Source organism: Trichosurus vulpecula, chromosome 8 (genome assembly GCF_011100635.1).
Source record: "Trichosurus vulpecula isolate mTriVul1 chromosome 8, mTriVul1.pri, whole genome shotgun sequence".
NCBI classification, from domain to species: domain Eukaryota; kingdom Metazoa; phylum Chordata; class Mammalia; order Diprotodontia; family Phalangeridae; genus Trichosurus; species Trichosurus vulpecula.
The window spans coordinates 228,085,738-228,104,989 of NC_050580.1; the positions used below are offsets into that span (position 1 = coordinate 228,085,738).

Sequence of the window (19,252 nt, forward strand, 5' to 3'; positions counted from 1 at the left end):
TCTACTACCTCCTTACCTCTTCTCTCATAGCCCTCCCTTTACATCTCTTCATTATGTTTTTTATCCTTATATCAATTATTTTATATAGGCATTCACAATCTATGTGTATCCCTTTCAATCGTCATAATAGCCGTACCATTCTCAAGACTGACATATATATGTCTACATATAAAACATACATAAGATGATATAATCCTATACAAAGATGCAAATAATTTGCCCTTATTGATTAATAAGGTTTGTGGGGGTTTTTCCCCCTGTTTACCTTTTTATGTCTCTCTTGAGTTTTGTATTTGGAGATCAAATTTTCCATTGAGTTCTGGCCTTTTCATCAGGAAGGTCTGGAATTCCCTTATTTCGTTGAACGTCCATCTCCTTGCCTGAAAAAGTATGCTTAGTTTTGCTGGGTAGTTGATCCTTGGTTGCAGTCCCAGCTCCTTTGCCTTTCAGAATATCATATTCCAATTTCTCCTGTCTTTTAATGTGGAAGCTGAGAGATCCTGCGTGTTCCTGACTGTAGTTCCACGATATTTGAATTGTTTCTTTTTGGCTGCTTGCAGTATTTTCTCCTTGACTTTGTTGTTCTGAAATTTGGCAATGATATTCCTTGGTGTTTTCAGTTTGGGATCTCTTTCAGGGGGTGAATTGGTGAATTCTTTCAATGACTATTTTGCCCTCTGGTTCTAGGACCTCTGGGCAGTTGTCTTTGATAATTTCTTCAAAGATACTGTCAAGGCTCTTTTTTTCATCGTGGATTTCTGGTAGACCAGTAACTCTTAAATTGTCTCTCCTGGATCTATTTTCCAGGTCAGTTGTTTTCCCAATCAGATATTTCACATTTTTTTTTTCTATTTTTTCATTCTTTACATTTTGTTTTCCTACTTCTTGGTGCCTCATAGATTCATTAGCTTCCACTTGCTCAACCCTAATTTTTAATGAGTTAGTGTTTTCATTTTGCTTTTGAGTCTCCTTTTCCAATTGGTTGATTTTGCCTCTCAGGGTGTCATTTTCTCTCTCTAGATTCTGAATCTCTGTAGTCATTTCGCCAATCTTTTTTTCCATATTTTCTTTTAGCTCCCTAATTTGGTTTTTAAAATCCTCCTTTAGCTCTTCCAGCAGTGCTTTTCGGGCTGGAGACCAGTTCACATTACCTTTTGAGGTATCAGATGTATCTATAGTGTCATTGCTGTCCTCTTCCATATTGGTATTTTGATCCTGCCTGTCTCCATAAAAAGAATCAGTGGTCCTCGGTTTTTTTGTGTTCTTCTTCATGTTGGATTGCCTTTTCCTGGCTTTACAACAAATTTCTGCCTTTGGGGCTCAGGGCTCTCTGTCCCAGCTTTCTTATTCTGGAGATTGTGAGTCTAGAATTATAGCCTTCAGTTTCCTGAGGTGTGGGAGAGGGGTCTGGCTCCCTGACCTCTCTTTCCCTAGGGGTGCTCTCCAGCCCTGTTGCTCTTCAGCAATGGTCTCAGCTGTTTGTTGTTTGAGCTGATGTCTGATATGTCCCCTGAGGGAGCAAGATTACGTGTGGGCTCCTGGTGTTGGCTCTGCCCCTCTGGGACTAATGAACTTCTACTATTTGACCACTGAAGCTCCACTTCTTTCTCCTCTGTTCCAGTGTTCTTTTTTTTTTCCCCAGGAATTCTCTGGGTGGGGAAGGGAGGGATTAGAGCCGTTTACCTGGCCATTATGTCTCCCGGAAGCTCAAGAAGCCTCATTTCATAACTTTGGGCTGCAAACCTCAGGCTGGTGGCGTTGCGCTGCCTCTTGTCGCTTCCACAGACTGCCATCCTGTGTTGGGAGGCGTGGGGAATCTCCCCTGGTTTGGGGTGCCCAGCTTTCTCCCAGCCTGTCTCCCATGTGGGTTTCCCAGCTGGCCGCTTCCGCTTTGGTCTGGAGTAGCTCCACATGCCGAGCACTCTCCAAGCCTACAGATTCGTGCCTTCAGCCTTTCAGACTCTCCCGGCTCGGAAATTTGCCCCACTCAGACTGCTCGCGGTTTCTAACTCTCTCAAATTTGCTCAAATTCACTTCTTTATAGAAATCTGACTGACCTTGTGAGAGAGCTCCAGTAAGATGCTGTTTTCATGTGGCCATCTTGGCTCCACCCCCTGAAAACTACTTGTTAATACATTTTGACCATTCATCTATTTGTCTGTCTAATGGCTTTTGTTCTTATATTTGAATCAGTTCTTTAAAACTCTTGGATATATAAAACCTTGTTGAGATTTTCCTCTCATAATCCTAATTTTAACTGCATTTAATTCATATATAAACTTTTCAATTTTGTGTAATCAAAACTACTCCTTTTATCTTTTGTGGTCTTCTTAGGCTATAAATGCTTCCTGATCTAATGGTGTAAGAGATAGTTCCTCCCTTACATCTTCTAATTTATGATATCATTTATATGCATGTCATATATCCATTTGAATCTTACCTTAGTGTATGGTGTGAGATGTTGGTATATACGTATTTTCAGCACTGTATCTTTTAAGTTCACTATGTTGTATACTTTATTGGTTCCATTGATCAACTTTTCTGTTTTTTAACCACTACTGAACAGATTAAAAAAAATTGCTGTTTTGTAGTATAGTTTGAGGTCTGGTAGTCCCCTTCCTCCCTAGTTTTTTTTTTTTTTTCATTATTTCTCTTGAGATTTTTGAACTTTTGTTCCTTCAGATAATTTTGATCATTATTTTTCTAGCTCTATAAAGTGATCCTTTGATTGGCAGGTATGGCACTGAATAAATAAATTAACCTAGGTAATGTCATTTTTACTATATTGATTGACATGGTTCAACCATTGAGCACTTAATATTTTCCCAATTATTTAGGTCCATTTTTATTTCTGTAAAAAATATGATCTTTTGTGTGTGTTGACACGTAGACTCTCAAATATTTTATATATTCTGTAGTTATTTCAAATGTAATATCTCTTTGTCTCATCCTATTCGGTTTTGTTGATAATGTGCAGAAATGCTGATTTTGTATGGGTTTAGTTTATATGCTGATAGTTCCCTGAACTTATTAATGGTTTTAACTAAATTTTTAGTTAACTCTAGGGCAGGCATCCTTAACAATTTTTGTGTCATGAACCCATTCACAGAATAAGGTTTCCAAATATAGAAAATAAAATACATAGTATTACAAAAAACTCAATTATATTAAAATACAGTTATCAAAATATTAAATGAGTTCATAGACTTCAGGTTAAGAACTTCCCTTTTAGGATTCTTATTTTATCATTTGTATAAAGGTTTTCCTTTGTCTATACTTATTCCCTCAATATCTTTTCTTGTTCATTTGTATAGTTACCGTTTTTAGTACTACATCAAATGAGAATGGCAGTAGACGTCTTTGCTTTATCCAAGATCCTTTTGAAAATATCTCTAGCATTTTTCCACATATATAATATTGGGTCTTGGTTTTAGAAACTCTTTACCACATTGAGGAAAGGTTCATTTATTACTATACTTCTTAGTGGGTTGTTTTTTTTTTTTTTACAGAAATGAGTGTTGTATTTTGTCAAAGGCTTTTTTTTATTGACTAAATTGTGACTGTCACTATTAAAATATGATTTGTTTTGTCTAATTTTCCTAATATTGAACTAACCCTAAATTCCTTGTTTAAATCCAACCTGATGATAGTGCATAATTGTCTTGATATGTTTTTGTCTAGCCTCTTTGCTAATATATTTTCTTCAACTTTTTGCATCAATATTAATTAGGGTAATTGTTCTAATTTTCTTTCTCTGTTTTGTCTCTTCCTGGTTTAGGTTTCATAGCCATATATATGCCATGGAAGATATTTGATAGGATCCCTTCATTTCTCACTTTTACACACAGTTAATATAATATTGGAATTACTTGTTCTTTGACTTTTTGGTAGAATTCACTCATAAATCCATTTGGTCCTTATATTTTCTTTGACAGTACATTTATGGATTATTTAATTTCTTTTTCTGAGATTGGGTTATTTAAATGGAGTATTCTTGTTTTAGTAATCATCTATTTCATTTGTTAGTTTTGTTGGCATATATTTGGACACAATTGTTGGATAATTTTCTTTCAGTTTTTGGTAATTTTTCCATTTTATTTTTATCTTGGCAATTTAGTATTCTCTCTTCTACTTTGGCTTATCTGTTTTTTTCCCTGAAATACCAGGTCCTAGTTTTACTTATCAATCCTTTTTTTTTAAAATTTTGTATTCTATAAGTCTTCTCTGATATTCAGAATTTCTATTTTGGTTTTTGATTTGAGCTTTTCAGCTGGTTGATTTTCTAGTTCTTTTTTTTTTTTTAATCATATGCCCAATTAGTTAAACTGTTTTTCCTTCATTTGCTGATAAAAGTATTTGGAGGTATAAATTTTTCTTTGAGGACTGCTTTAACTGTATCTCAAAAATTATGGCATATTATATCATTGTTGACATTTTCTTAATGAAGGTATCTATCATTTCTATCAGTTCTTCTTTGACCACTGATTTTTCAGTTTACAAGCTTTGATTTTTCTCTCCCTCCAACCTTGATCTCTGCTTGGGGGAAAAAAAAAGAAAGGAAAAACAAAATCCTTGTGGTAAATATTCATATTGTTCAATATTGTTATGCAAAACAAATTCCCATGTCAGCTATGTCCAAAAGATGTGTGTTTCATTCTGCATAGTCCTTCACCTTTCTATCTTCATTGGCCATCTGATGTCATGATTGGTCATTGCACTGAGAATAATTCTTGAGTCTTTCAAAATTGCTTTTGCAATATTGTTGTTATAGAATAAATTATAGTTCTGTTCTCTTCACTGTGCCTCAGTTTGTTCAAGTCTTCCTAGTTTTCTCTGAAACTGTCCCGTTCATCATTTCTTAAAGCATAATAGTTTTCCATTCTGCTCATATACCATGATTTATTGGGCATCCCCTTTGTTCCAGTTCTTTGCCTCCACAAAAAGAACTGTTTTAAAGGTTTTTGAACTTTTAGGATCTTTTCCTTTTTCTTTGATCTTGTTGAGACCCAGTAAGTGGTGTCACTGAGTCAAAGGCTTAATGACTTTTTGGATGTAGTTTCAAATTATTTTCCAGAATGACTGGATCAATTCATGGCTACAGTAATGCACCAGCGCACCTATTTTCCTACATTCCTTTGAACATTTATTATTTACCCTTTTTAAAATCAATCTTGCCAATTTGCCAATTCATACATATTGGTATGAAATGGTACCTCAGATCTCCAGTTTATTTTTTTAATTTTTAAATTTGTTTTTAATTTACAACATTCAGTTCCACAGGCTTTTTCTTTCTTTTTTTTTTTTGAGGGGGGAAAATAGGGCAATTGGGATTAAGTGACTTGCCCAAGATCACACAGCTAGTACATGTGTCAGGTATCTGAGGCCGGATTTGAACTCAGGTCCTCCTGACTCCAGGGCCTGTGCTCTTATTCACTGCGTCACCTAGCTGCCCCTCCATGAGCTTTTGAGTTCCAGATTTTTTCCCCTTCCCTCCTTCCCCAAGACAGCATGCAATTCAATATAGGCTATATATATACATTCACATTAAACATATTTTCACATTAGTCCATGTTGCATAGAAAAATTATAGCCAATGGAATGAACTATGAGAAAGAAGAAACAAAACAGAGAGCAAATAGTATGCTTCGATCTGCATTCAGAGTCTGTAATTCTTTCTCTGGATGTGGATAGAATTTTCCATCATGACTCTTTTGGAGTTGTCTTAGAATCTTGCATTGCTGAGAAGAGCCAAGCCTCAGTCATTGCACAATGTGACTGTAACTGTATACAGTGTTCTCCTGGTTCTGCTCCCCTCAGTCAGCATCAGTTCATATAAGTCTTTCCAGATTTTTCTGAAGTCTGTCTGTTCATCATTTCTTATAGCACAATAGTATTCCATTACGTTCATATACCACAACTTGTTTAGCCATTCCCCAATTGATGGGCATCCCCTTAATTTCCAGTTCTTTGCCACCACAAAAAGAGTTGCTATAAATATTTTTGTACATGTGAGTCCTTTATCCATTTGTATGATCTCTTTGAGATACAGTTCTAGAAGTGGTATTACTGGGTATGCACATTTTCATGGCCCTTTGCACATAGTTCTAAATTGTTCTCCAAAATGGTTGGATCGGTTCACAACTCCACCAATAATGAATTAGTGTTCCAATTTTCTCACTTCTCTAGCATTTATAATTTTCCAGTTTTGTCATGTTAGCCAATCTGAGAGGTGTGATGTGGTACCTAAGAATTGTTTTGAAAATCTTTAATTTCTAATGCTTTCTTTAATAGCTCTGTATAAATTATCATTTTTATTGCACTGTGATCAATATTAGATGTGTGGAATATTCTGCTTCTCTGAATTTCTGAGGTTTTTCTGCTGTAATAATTGTCATTTGTTCTTGGTAAAAGTGCCATATACAAGGGAGAAATATGCATACTTCTTTTTTTTCCATTCAGTAATTGCCAAAGAGCTATCATATGTAAATTTTCTAAAATTCTGCTCAAGACCTTAACTTTCTTGTTTATTTTCTTGTTAGATGTGTGTCGTTCTGAAAAGGGGCACATTCAGGTCCCCAACTATTATAATTTTACTATCCATTTTCCCCTGCAATTTAATTAAGTTTTCCTTTAGATGCTATGGCATTTAGAGCGTATACATACACACAGACACACTCAATTTCATCTCATTATTTATAGTGCCCTTAAGTATAAAGTAGTTGTCTGAGTTCATGATTGCTACTCTTGTTTTTTTGGGTTCATGTGAAGTCTAATAGATTTTGCTCCAGCCCTTTATTGTTTTTTAATAATTTTTTTTTTATTTTTAGTTTATGACACTCAGTTCCACAAGCTTTTGGGTTCCAAATTTTTTCTCCCTCCTCCTCCTCCCCCTCCCCACCCAAGACGGCATGTAATCCAATGTAGGTTTTACATATACCTTCACATTGAACTTATTTACATAGTAGTCAAGTTTTAAAGAAGAATTATAACCAATGGAATGAATCATGAGAAAGAAGAAAGGAAACCAAAAAAGAAGGGAAAAAAAGCAAATAATTTGCCTCAATCTGCATTCATACTTCATAATTCTTTCTCTGGATGTGGATAGCTTTTTCCATGATGAGTCTTTTGGAGATGTCTTTGAACCTTGCATTGATGAGAGGAGCCAAGTCTATCAAAGTTAGTCCTTACAGATACCATATGTCTCTAATCCTGTATAATGATCTCCTGGTTCTACTCCCCTCACTCAGCATCAGTTCATATAAGTCTTTCCAGGTTGTAATGAAGTCTATCTGCTCATTTCTGTTCTCCAGAATGGCTGGATCAGTTCACAACTCCACCAACAGTGTTCCAATTTTCCTATATCCTCTCCAGCATTTATCATTTTCCTGTTTTGTCATGTTAGCCAATCTGACAGGAGAGATGTGGTACCTAAGAATTATTTTGATTTGCATTTCTCTAATCAATAGTGATTTAGAGCATTTTTTCATATGACTATGGATATCTTTAATTTCTTCCTCTGAAAACTGCCTGTTCATATCCTTTGACCATTTCTCAATTGGGGAATGACTTGTATTCCTATAAATTTGGCCCAGTTCCCTGTATATATTAAGATATGAGGCCTTTATCAGAGACCCCAGTTGTCAAGTTTCTTTCCCAATTTTCTGCTTCCCTCCTAATCTTTGTTGTATTGACTTTGTTTGTACAAAAACTTTTCAATTCAACATAACCAAAATTATCCATTTTGCATTTTGTAATGCTCTCTGTGTCTTGTTATGTCATGAATTCTTCCCTCCTCCATAAATCTGACAGGTAAACTATTCCTTGCTCTCCCAAATTGCTTATAGTATCAGCTTTTATTCCTTTTGATTACCTCCCTTCTATCATCCCCCTTTTTTTACCTCCCTTCCTCCTTCTTTTCTGTGGGGCAAGATACCCAATTGAGTGTGTATGTTATTCCCTCCTCAAGTCAAATCTGATGAGAGCAAGATTCACTCATTCCCCTTCACCTGCCTCCTCTTCCCTTCCTACAGAACTGCTTTTTCTTGCCACTTTTATGTGAGATAATTTACCCCATTCTATCTCTCCCTTTCTCCCTCTCTCAATATATTCCTCTCTCATCCCTTAATTTGATTTTTTTTTTTAGATATCATCCCTTCATATTCAACTCACCCTGTGCCCTCTGTCTATATATATATATATATATTCCCTTCAACTCCCCTAATACTGAGAAAGGTCTCATGAGTTACAAATATCATCTTTCCATGTAGGAATGTAAACAAAACAGTTCAACTTTAGTAAGTCCCTTATGATTTCTCTTTCTTGTTTACCTTTTCATGCTTCTCTTGATTCTTGTGTGTGAAAGTCAAATTTTCTATTTAGCTCTGGTCTTTTCACTGAGAAAGCTTAAAAGTCCTCTATTTTATTGAAAGTCTGTATTTTGCCTTGGAGCATTATACTCAGTTTTGCTGGGTAGGTGATGCTTGGTTTTAATCCTAGCTCCTTTGACCTCCGGAATATCATATTGAAAGCCCTTCAATCCCTTAATGTAGAAGCTGCTAGATCTTGTGCTATCCTGATTGTGTTTCCACAGTACTCAAATTGTTTCTTTCTGGCTGCTTGCAGTATTTTCTCCTTGATCTGGGAGCTCTGGAATTTGATGACAATATTCCTGGGAGTTTTCTTTTTGGGATCTTTTTCAGGAGGCAATCGGTAGATTCTTTCAATTTCTATTTTACCCTCTGGCTCTAGAATATCAGGGCAGTTCTCCTTGATAATTTCTTGAAAGATGATATCTAGGCTCTTTTTTTGATCATGGCTTTCAGGTAGTCCAATAATTTTTAAATTCTCTCTCCTGGATCTATTTTCCAGGTCAGTGGTTTTTCCAATGAGATATTTCACATTGTCTCCCATTTTTTTTCATTCCTTTGATTCTGTTTTATATCTTGATTTCTCATAAAGTCACTAGCTTCCACTTGCTCCAATTTAATTTTTAAGGTAATATTTTCTTCAGTGGTCTTTTGGACCTCCTTTTCCATTTGGGTAATTCTGCCTTTCAAGGCATTCTTCTCCTCATTGGCTTTTTGGAGCCCTTTTGACATTTGAGTTAGTCTATTTTTTAAGGAGTTATTTTCTTCAGTATTTTTTTGGGTCTCCTTTAGCAAGTCATTGACTTGTTTTTCATGGTTTTCTTGTATCGCTGTCATTTCTCTTCTCAAATTTTCCTCTACTTCTCTTACTTACTTTTCCAAATGCTTTTTGAGCTCTTCCATGGCCTGAGACCAATTTATATTTTTCTTAGAGGTTTTTGACGTAGGTTCTTTGACTTTGTTGACTTCTTCTGGCTGTATGTTTGGGTCATCTTTGTCCGCAAAGAAAGATTCCAAAGTCTGAGTCTGAATCTGAGACTTTTTTTGCTGCCTGTTCATGTTCCCAGCCAACTACTTGACCCTTGAGCTTTTTGTTGGGGTATGACTGCTTGTAGAGTAGAGAGTACTTTGTCCCAAGCTTGAGGGGCTGTGCTGCTGTTTCCAGAGCTACTTCTACACAGCAATCTCTGGCACACCAGTGCTTCTTCTCCCCCAAGAACTGCCAACCAGGATTGCAGCCCAGATTCACACAGGGCCAAGGAGGCTTTGCACTCCCACTCTAATCCACCACTTAATTGCTCCCACTATGTGGGCCTGGGGCTGGAAGCAACTGCAGCTGTAACTCTGGAAGAAGCCTCAGAGCTGTACCACCTCTGCTGCCTCCAGGGCAGTGACCGACCATGAACTCCTTTCACTCTGTCCCAGAAATTTTTCCCATTAACCTTCTCTGTTGTCTTTGGTGTTTGTGGGTTGAGAAATCTGGTAACTGCCACAGCTTAATGATTCAGGGCCCTACGGCCTGTTCAGCTCGGCTCCTGGTCTGGTTGGTCCTGGCATGGCCCACGTTGGGCTCTGCTCTGCTCCCAGCTCCATGTGATAGACCCTTCCCAGCGACCATCCAGGCTGTCCTGGGCTGTAGCCCTGCTTCCCTCTGCTATTTCATGGGTTCTGCACGTCTAGAATTTGTTTGGAACCATTTTTCATAGGTGCTGGAGGGACCTGGGGGACAGCTTAAGCAAGTCCCTGCTTTCTAGCCGCCATCTTGGCTCCACCCCCATCAGCCTTTATTCCTAAATCATGAACCCATTTTGACTTTATTTTGGTATACTATGTAAGATATTGTTCTATGCCCAGTTTCTGTCATACTGTTTTCCAATTTTCCCAGCAGTTTTTGTGAAATAGTGAATTCGTAACTGAGAAGCTGGATTCTTTGAGTTTATCGAAGAGTAGATTGCTATAGTTGTTGACTACTGCGTCTTGTGTACCTAACCTATTCCACTGATCCACCACTCTGTTTCTTAGACAGTACCAAGTAGTTTGGATGACTTTTGCTTTATAATACAGTTTAATATCTGGTGTGGCTAGGCCACCTTCCCTAGCAGCATTTCTTTTCATTAATTCCACAGATATTCTGGACCTTTTGTTCTTCCAGATGAATTTTGTTATTATTTTATCCAGCTCTGTAGAATAATTTTTTGGTAGTTTGATTGGTATGGCACTGAATAGGTAGATTAATTTAGGTAAAATTGTCATTTTTATTATATTAGCTCAGCCTAATCACGAGCAACTGTTTTTCAATTCCATCCCCTTATTTTAAGTGTGTTTGAATCTTTGTTTCAAGTATATTTCTTGTTTCTTTTGGATTCTGCTTTCTAATCCATTCTTCTTCTCTACTCCTTTTTATGGATGAATCATCCCATTTACATTAATCGTTATGACTGGTAATTGTATGTTTCCTTCTGCTTGACCCTATTGTAATTTTTTCACTTTTTCCTTGGTTTCACACTGTACATAGAAAAAGAGGAAAGCCAAAGAGAAATATGCTTAATAGTTGATGAGATCTACTTCTGCCTCATTTTTCCTTTTCTATTCCTCTAGCCATCCACCCTAATCTTTTACATATGAGTAACTGAGGCCCAGAGAGTCTAGATGACTTGCCCAAGGTTGTACAAGAAAGAAGTAGGAAAGCTGGAACTTCAGCCTAGCTTCCTTGACTCTAAACCCAGAACTCTTTCCACTGGACCATGCTCACTCTTTTTAGTGCGTAGTATGAATCACAAAGGATTACTTTAGTTACTCAAGTGGATACCATTTTGTTTTCTAAGGAATCCAGGAATGTTTGGATATGTTGAACATGAAGTTTAGAAGTGAGGAAGGGGATGTGTGATTGGCGTTTTTGAGTACTTGAAAGGCTGCTATAGATAATAATGGGTAGACTTTTTTTTTTGCTCGGCTCCAAATTTGAATACGTCTTGGAGTACCTTCGTCTAGGATGTTGTCTCAAGTGGCATGCAGAGTTTAGTAGCTGAGGCTCATTTAACTTTTTCCTCCTCAACATAGTTAAGTGATCTAAGGAGAAAGGAGGCTGTCTTCTCAGTGTATTTAATGTCATAGTGGAGTGATAATTGTATTCTGGCTTTCTCTGTTGCAGGTGAATGTAGAAGGCAAAGCCAGCCCTGTTTCACTCCTACAGATGGCTTCCCCAACAGGCTGCTGCATCTTACTTCGTCTTCCTAAGCTGATTTCTGGTAAAGCAGCACTCCCCCAAACCTTATTGGATATCTTGGAAGACAGCAGAATCTTAAAAGTTGGGGTTGGGTGTCGGGAAGATGCCAGCAAGTTGCTTCAGGACTATGATCTCATTGTTAGAGGGTGTCTTGACCTCCGAAATCTAGCCATGAAACAGAGGTACGTATATTTGTGTATGCTGCTATTCCTGTAGTTAGGGGGACGAGTGTGCTAGTAGAAGCAATGGTATTTTGAGGATGATTGCTGGAACATCTGGAATTCTTAATAGGAATTCTAGGAAGCCTGCAGAATTCTGGCCAGCATATGAGAATTTGAGAAGAAAGAAATATTCCATCTTCCAGGAAAGCCTCAATTACATTAGAACTAACCCTACTTAATGAAGTGGTAGAGTGTCAGTTTAGTCCAGGGTGCTAGAAAATCTTGGCCTTGATGTGGATAAAAAATTCTTTTCCCTTTCCATTGGGATTTCTTTTTCTTATAGAATTTCTGTTCCAACTCTCTCTTTGATTTAGTTCCTTCCTGGTCAATGGAAATATGGAAGCATGCCTCTCTTGATGGTAGCCAAGACTCAGGCAATCAGTCTGTCCTTTACTGATTGTTACCAAGAAGGAGATTGGATTTAGTTAAGACTAAATCTGTGCTTTCTTATTTTTACATAAATGTAAAATGTGAGAACCTGCATTTCAAATCTTATAATATGGAATATATTATATTACAAATGTATTATAATATGAATAGATACACAATATGAAGCTCTTGTATTTTTATATTAATTTTTAATCTTGGAAGGATACCTTTTAATCTAGATTGGATTCCACTGTTTTTCAAGTTAATTATATTTCATACATTCATTTAGTAATTGGAAGGCTAAATGACTCTTGTTGTAATAGTTTTCTACTACTATGAGCCTTATTTTGGATGCATTGTAACGGGAAGTGGGGACAAATGATCCTGACCCTATTTTTGCATAGCAAATTACATATTAAATTTCTGATGGGATAAGTTTTTAAAATTTTGTAACTTTTGACTTTTTTTAACATTACTTTCCAAAAAAAGTATTCTGAATTAAAATACACAAAAAAGAGCATTACCATATAATTCACAAAACATAAAGGTAGATTGTATAGAAAATCATGAATCTCAACCTCATGCTATTTGCTATGTTTTAGTTGCCCTCTTTGGCTAACCTCCTCCATTAAAAATTGAGGTGAAAAAAAATCCCCCTTGTAACAAATAAGCATAGTCAAAAACAACAAATCCACACAGCGGCCATGTTAAGAAATATATGTCTTTTTCTGCACCTTGAGTCCATCACCTGTGTCAAGGAGTGGTAACTCAGTTCATTATAGGGTCCTCTGGAGACATGGTTGGCTATTACATTGATCAGAGATCTTAAATCTTTGAAAATTTTTTTCTTTCCAGTGTTTTTATCATTATCTAAATTCTCCTGGCTTTGTTCACTTTACTATGCATTAATTAATCCTACCCAGGACTCTCTATTTCTTTTGTCATTTCATTATGTTCATATGTATCACACTTTGTTCAGCTGTTCTCCAATTATTGGGTATCCCCTCAGATTCTAGTTCTCTTCTTTTCTTTCCCCAACCCCTTTTTTAATATTTCCTTCAGGACCAGGAAGTTTGTTTTTACTTGTGGCTATTTCCTCCTTTTCAAATGCTCCCCTCCTTATCTCTGTTTGTTTTGATGTTGAATTTGGTGTATTACTACACTAAACCCTTTGTGTGTACTATCTTTTTGCATGTAAAACTCTTTATTCAACTCTCTTTTGTCCATTTCCTGTAAGAGTGAGGTTGCTCTCCTCACCTCTTCCTCCACATTTGTTGTATATTTTTTTTCTCATGCCCTCCAATTAAGAGAAATAGCAAGTTCAACCCCCTTCTTTGTCTTTTCTGTACTAGTGTATTTCTTTTATCTTCCCTTCCCTTTACCCTCTTTTTTAAAATTTATTTTTAGTTTTCATTATTCACTTCCATAAGTTTTAAATTTTCTCCGCCTACCTCCCCTCCCTGTTCTCCAAGATGGCATGCAATCTGATATAGGCTCTACATATACATTCTTATTAAACATATTTTCACATTAGTCATATCATATAGAAGAAGTAGAATGAATGGGAGGAACGAGAAAGAAAAAACAAAATAAAAAAAATAGAGCAAATAGTATGCTTCGATCTGCATTCAGACTCCATACTTCTTTCTCTGGATGTGGATGGGATTTTCCATCTTGAGTCTTTTGGAGTTGTTTCAGGTCCTTGCATTGCTGAGAAGAGTTAAGTCTATCAAAGTCAGTCATTGCACTATGTGGTTGTTACTGTGTGTAATGTACTCCTGGTTCTGCTCACTTCACTCAGCATTAGTTCATATAAGTCTTTCCAGGTTTTTCTGAAATTTGCCTATTCATCATTTCTTATAGCACAGTAGTATTCCATTACATTCATATATCGCAGCTTGTTCAGCCATTCTGCAATTGATGGGCATCCCCTCAATTTCTGGTTCTTGGCCACCACAAAAAGAGCTGCTATAAATATTTTTGTACGTATGGGTTCTTTTCCCTTTCCCCTCTTAAAACCCTCAGACTAGAACCAATCAAACGCTTGACCCTTTCTGTTTTTCTTAATTCCTTCAATATTCTTTGAAGACATTAAGGTTCCGAAAGGACACTTGTTTCTTCTCCTCCATTAGAATGTTAGCACTTCATTGTCGTACAGCCCCATCCAGTTATTCAAAAAAAGAAAAAGGTGTCTGTTAGAGATTTTCAGGGCAGTACTGTTTTAATTTCAGAGGGCTATAAACAACCTACAAGTCCAACAACAAGGGAATAGTTAAATTATATTATGTTAATGTAATGGAATATACTAAAATGCTATTAAGACCTATCACTGTGAGGAATACAAAGAAATCTGAAAACATGTTTATGAAATGATACAAAGTAAAAAGAATTACTCAGAACTGAGGAGATATTATGACCATGTAATAGGAAAACATCAGTGAAAATGAATAAATAGAGAATTCTGTTATGGACTTAGTGGGAGTGACTAAAAAAAATTATACTCCATGCTTTGAAATGATCATATTTAAATATAAATAGGTTTAGTTTGCATTTGTGTTCAATCTTAATAAAATATTTAATTTTTTTAAAAGATAAAAAAAGGGAATTTGCCCCAAATATCCCTTCTCGTAATTATCCATTATAGACCTGATATTAATCAACTTATCTAAATCTTTTCTGAAACTTTTTTTTCATTCTGCACTACTCTTGAGGTAATGTGTCCCAGAAGTATATTACCTTTCATTCTTAGTTTATTTCATTTCCTAGAGTACCTGAAATTGAAGTAACAGCGAAGTAAGTACTTTAGAGAATACTATGCTTTATAACACTCTTATTAACTTACCTTTAAACTCTAGGTTTTTTGGCCTACAACTAAAGGGCTATCTTCAGGTAATTGGGAAATCAACTACAGTTACTTAGGCTTGGAACCATTAGCACCTCTAGACAGGAGAGTGATGATTGGAACTTGACCCTTTAGAAATTCCATTCAGAAGATTTTCAGGAAACAAGAAAAGACCAGGTAACACTTTTATTTTTCTATGAGTCTTTGATCCCTGGTTTTTACTTTATCTTTTTCAGGAGAGATTTGCTTCAGAATGGGCTTAGCCTGAAGTCACTTGCTGAAACCATACTCAACTTTCCCCTCAACAAGTCTCTTCTTCTTCGTTGCAGTAATTGGGATGCTGAAGAGCTTACTGAGGAACAAGTAGGTTATGTTCCAGAACAGTTGAAAAGCAAATGATGTATGACTTCTGGGCATGTTTTTATTAAGGTGTTTTCCAAATTATAATCCTACTACTGGGCTTCTGAGAGACCCAAATCACTCTGATAATGCTCAACATTAGGATTTCCTTATTACATATACATGTCACTTAGTAAAGCATGAAGTCCCCCCCGCCCCATTTTTCTGTTTTTGCTTATGAAATTTGTACCACTTTGTGAGGGGCTTAATTAACTAACTACTAAATATCTACAGCCTAAAAGACACCATAGTCTTGTCAGTAGAGTACTGGATTGGAAGTCAAAGAGTTTAGGTTCAGTTTCTATAGAAGAACTATAATTTAAGAAAGACCAAGCTACATCAATTGACACAGTGCATTTTTTTAATCCGTAAATATAGTAGGATGAACATTTTTCTTTTAAAGTAAAATTTTTTGCGTCGCCTGATGCACCTGGAAATCTGAAAATTTTTATTTCAAAATAAAGATTTTTATGTCAATTGCCACACTTGGCAGGATGAAAATTTTTATTTTAAAGTAAAATTTTTGCCTTTGATGCACTTGGTTCTTCTTATGCTAGCTCCATCACCTATTTTTTTCCTATTATGTTTAAATACATCATTTAACTTTTCTATGCTTTAGTTTCTCCAGTTGCCATTAAAAATATATACTTGCAAAACACTCAAATTTCAGCATTTAAAATATGCTTTTATCCTGAGAAGGGCAGCCTTCCCTTAGATGCTTAAAGGGGTTGGATCTGGAAGGAAAAACATTTTACTGGTTTTATTCTAACCACTATAAAATATCATCAGTGCAGAATTCTAGGGAAAACTTTTCTTTGATTTGATGGAAAGTCTGGGTTAAGAAATATTTTTAAAGGAGGACATTTTAGTACTTTCAAATTAGAATACATGTAGACAGATAGGGTCATCGATTTAATGTTGGAAGAGACATTAGAGGCCATCTAGTCTATCTACTCCCTCATTTTTACAGATGAGCAATGCAACTGAGAGGTGTTAAGTGATTTTCCCAAAATTACATATGTAGTAAATAACAGAGCTAGGATTCAATACTATGATCTCTGACTTCAAATCCAGCATTTTTTTCACCATACCAAACTATCTTAAAATAAAAGTAAATGTTAAACTATGAGGTGAAAGTAAGCACTAAAGTAAGGTGAGTTAATGGAAATAATTAAGCCTGTATTATACACTACTGTTAGAAACATGAAAGTCTCTTAATAAGAATTAATTGCTTAATAAAAGACCTAGATATTGAAGGAGTCCTAAATCGCTAAAAGCCTTGGCTTGAAAAAGCTACTGATTCCTTTATGAAAATTTAAGGAGCAATGATTTTGACCTTTTGAACTCCCTCAGGATCATGGCTATCAGAGCTGAATTTTTACAGACTTTGAACAAAAGCCTCTAATTTGCTGTTTTGTCGTTTAGTTGTTTTACAGTCGTGTCCAACTCTTTGTGACCCCATTTGGGGTTTTCTTGGCAAACATACTGGAGTGATTGCCATTTCCTTCTCCAGCTCATTTTACAAATGAGGAAACTGAGGCAAACAGGGTTAAGTGTGTTGCCCAGGGTCACATAGCTAGTAAGTGTCTGAGGCCAGATTTGAATTCAGGAAGATGAGACTTCTGTGACTCCAGGCCCAGCACTTTCTCCACTGTGCCATGTAGCTGTCCTCTTTGCTCCTGTAAAGATGGCTTTGTTAGTAGTTTCCTCCCCTAGGCTTGCCTTTCTAATTGCCCTGAGTTGTGGCTTTTCCCCTTAGGTTGCTTACGCTGCTAGGGATGCCCAAATTTCGATTGCTCTTTTTCTTCATCTTCTTGGATGTCCTTTGTCTATGAATTCAACCAAGAATGGGGATGTGGAAACTAGCTGGGAAGAAGTCTTGATGAAGTGCCAGGACCTTGTGGATCTCCCTTTCCATGGTAAAGGAAACAGCAACAGCATGGGAGAAGAAAGCACAGAGTCCCCAAAGAAGGCAAGAAACCAGAAGTCTAGAGCTGCTGGGATGTCTTCAGGAAATCAGCAAGGAAGAGATCCCAGGAAACAAAAACAGAAGCCCCTGGGCAAGGGCTATTCTGCAAGGTAACTGGATGTGGATTGTTTCCCTTTGGGTCCCTCAAACTAGAGATTAGATGGCATAGTTTCTAGTGAAGAGAATGGTGTTTTACTTATATAATTTCCGCTCATTTGATCTTCTCAGTAACCTTGTGAGGTAGGTGCTTTTATTATCCTTATTTTACAGATTAATAAACCGAGGCTGAGAAAGGTTAATTTGGCTTGCCCAGGGTCACAACCTAAGTCAGGCCTTCCTTACTCCAACTTTAGTGCCCTCTTAGGTGTATCACTGATCTGCTTCACGAAAGAAAACTAAATTAAGCTAATTAGCACCATAATATCATGGCACTCTGCTGTATCATTTGGCAAGTTGGATAGTATTACAGTGGAACCAAATGTTCCCAAATCATTGTTTCATTTAACCCATGTTTGTGTGCAATCAATTAACAATAGGCATCATCATCATCATCATCATAATTCTATAATAAATATACTTATTAAATTATATTTTACCTGTATTATCAAATTATATTTATTAAGTTATATGATAAATGTTTATATAGCATGTTAGCATCAAAGTGCTTTCTATATGTTATCTCATTTGACAAGATATAAGCATGTCTGTATTTGCATCTAGATGTTCATGATACTGGCATCAGGTGACTTTAATTTTCTTCCTTCCCCTGCCACTGATTTTGTTGTGACCAACCTCCAATTTCCCCATCTATAAAATAGTGAGTGCAATTCTTATTCTTCATCTGTCTCCTGTGGAGATAAATGAGCTAAAGGGGCCTGTGTTTTTCAGGAGAAAGGCACGTGACTTATATTTGTTCTGGGTAGTGTCTAACTCCAAGGAAATTCTATTTCCCAGCCAATAAGAGTTTTCCTGTATAATTTTGTATAGCTAATGCAATGAAATGGCTAATAAGAAATTTGGAGTGGAACTCTGGTTCCCCTGATATAGTGCCTTTAGGAATGGAATGATTAATTCAAAACAAGCATTGCAAAACAACCAAAAGTAAATCCACATGATTCTCATTATTTCAGTTTGAGCCCTTTTAATTTGAATTTGCTGTGTTTTGATCTCCTGAATTGAAAAGAAATGATATTTTACCCTGTATGGCAGACCTCTTATTATAGAGGGCTTAATTACTTTACCAGTAAAGCTATGTTGATACTTAAAATTTTTTTTTCAGATCTTTCTCCCTATAACCCAGTGTAGCAAAAGTAACACTTTTGCTCCATTGTTTGTTTTCTCTATAGTCATTATCTAGCCAAAATTGAAGAGGACACAAAAGATAGGAATCATAGCTAGAATGTGGAATGACAGAGTCAGAATCCCCAAAGACCTTCACTGGCTAGAACAGTGGTGTCAAACTCAAATAGAAACACATCCTTGTAGACTGCATATTGACTTAGAAAACATTGTCTCTTTTGTAGTGTATTTTCATTTGTTTTATTAAACATTTCCCAGTTACATTTTAATCTGCTTTGGGCTACACTCGGGATGTTATGGGTCAGTGGGTTTGACAGCTCTGGGATTGGGCTGAATCTAAGATGAAATTCAATATGAAAGTCTTACACTGATGTTCAAGAAATTGGTTTCAAAGATACCCAGTGGAGGAGGTGTGGTTAGCCAGCAGTCTTTCTGAAAAAGATCTAGGGGTTGCAGTGGACTGCAGACTTAATGTGAACCATCAGTAGATGTGGCAGAGAAAAAAGTCACAAGAGGCATATTGTCCAGGAACAGAGTTCTTCTATATTTTTCTTCAGTCAG

General features: G+C 36.4%; 1 protein-coding gene across 2 annotated transcripts in view; it reads left to right on the forward strand.

Moving 5' to 3' along the window:
- The window catches only part of EXD2 (exonuclease 3'-5' domain containing 2), a 57,864-nt gene that overhangs the window by 30,844 nt on the left and 7,768 nt on the right, over positions 1 to 19,252 (forward strand). For both annotated transcript variants that reach the window (XM_036736919.1, XM_036736920.1), the window contains 3 exons: positions 11,518 to 11,774; positions 15,261 to 15,387; positions 17,183 to 17,502. In XM_036736919.1, coding sequence (XP_036592814.1) covers positions 11,518 to 11,774; positions 15,261 to 15,387; positions 17,183 to 17,502 — 704 coding nt within the window. The remainder of the gene's footprint in view (positions 1 to 11,517; positions 11,775 to 15,260; positions 15,388 to 17,182; positions 17,503 to 19,252) is intronic.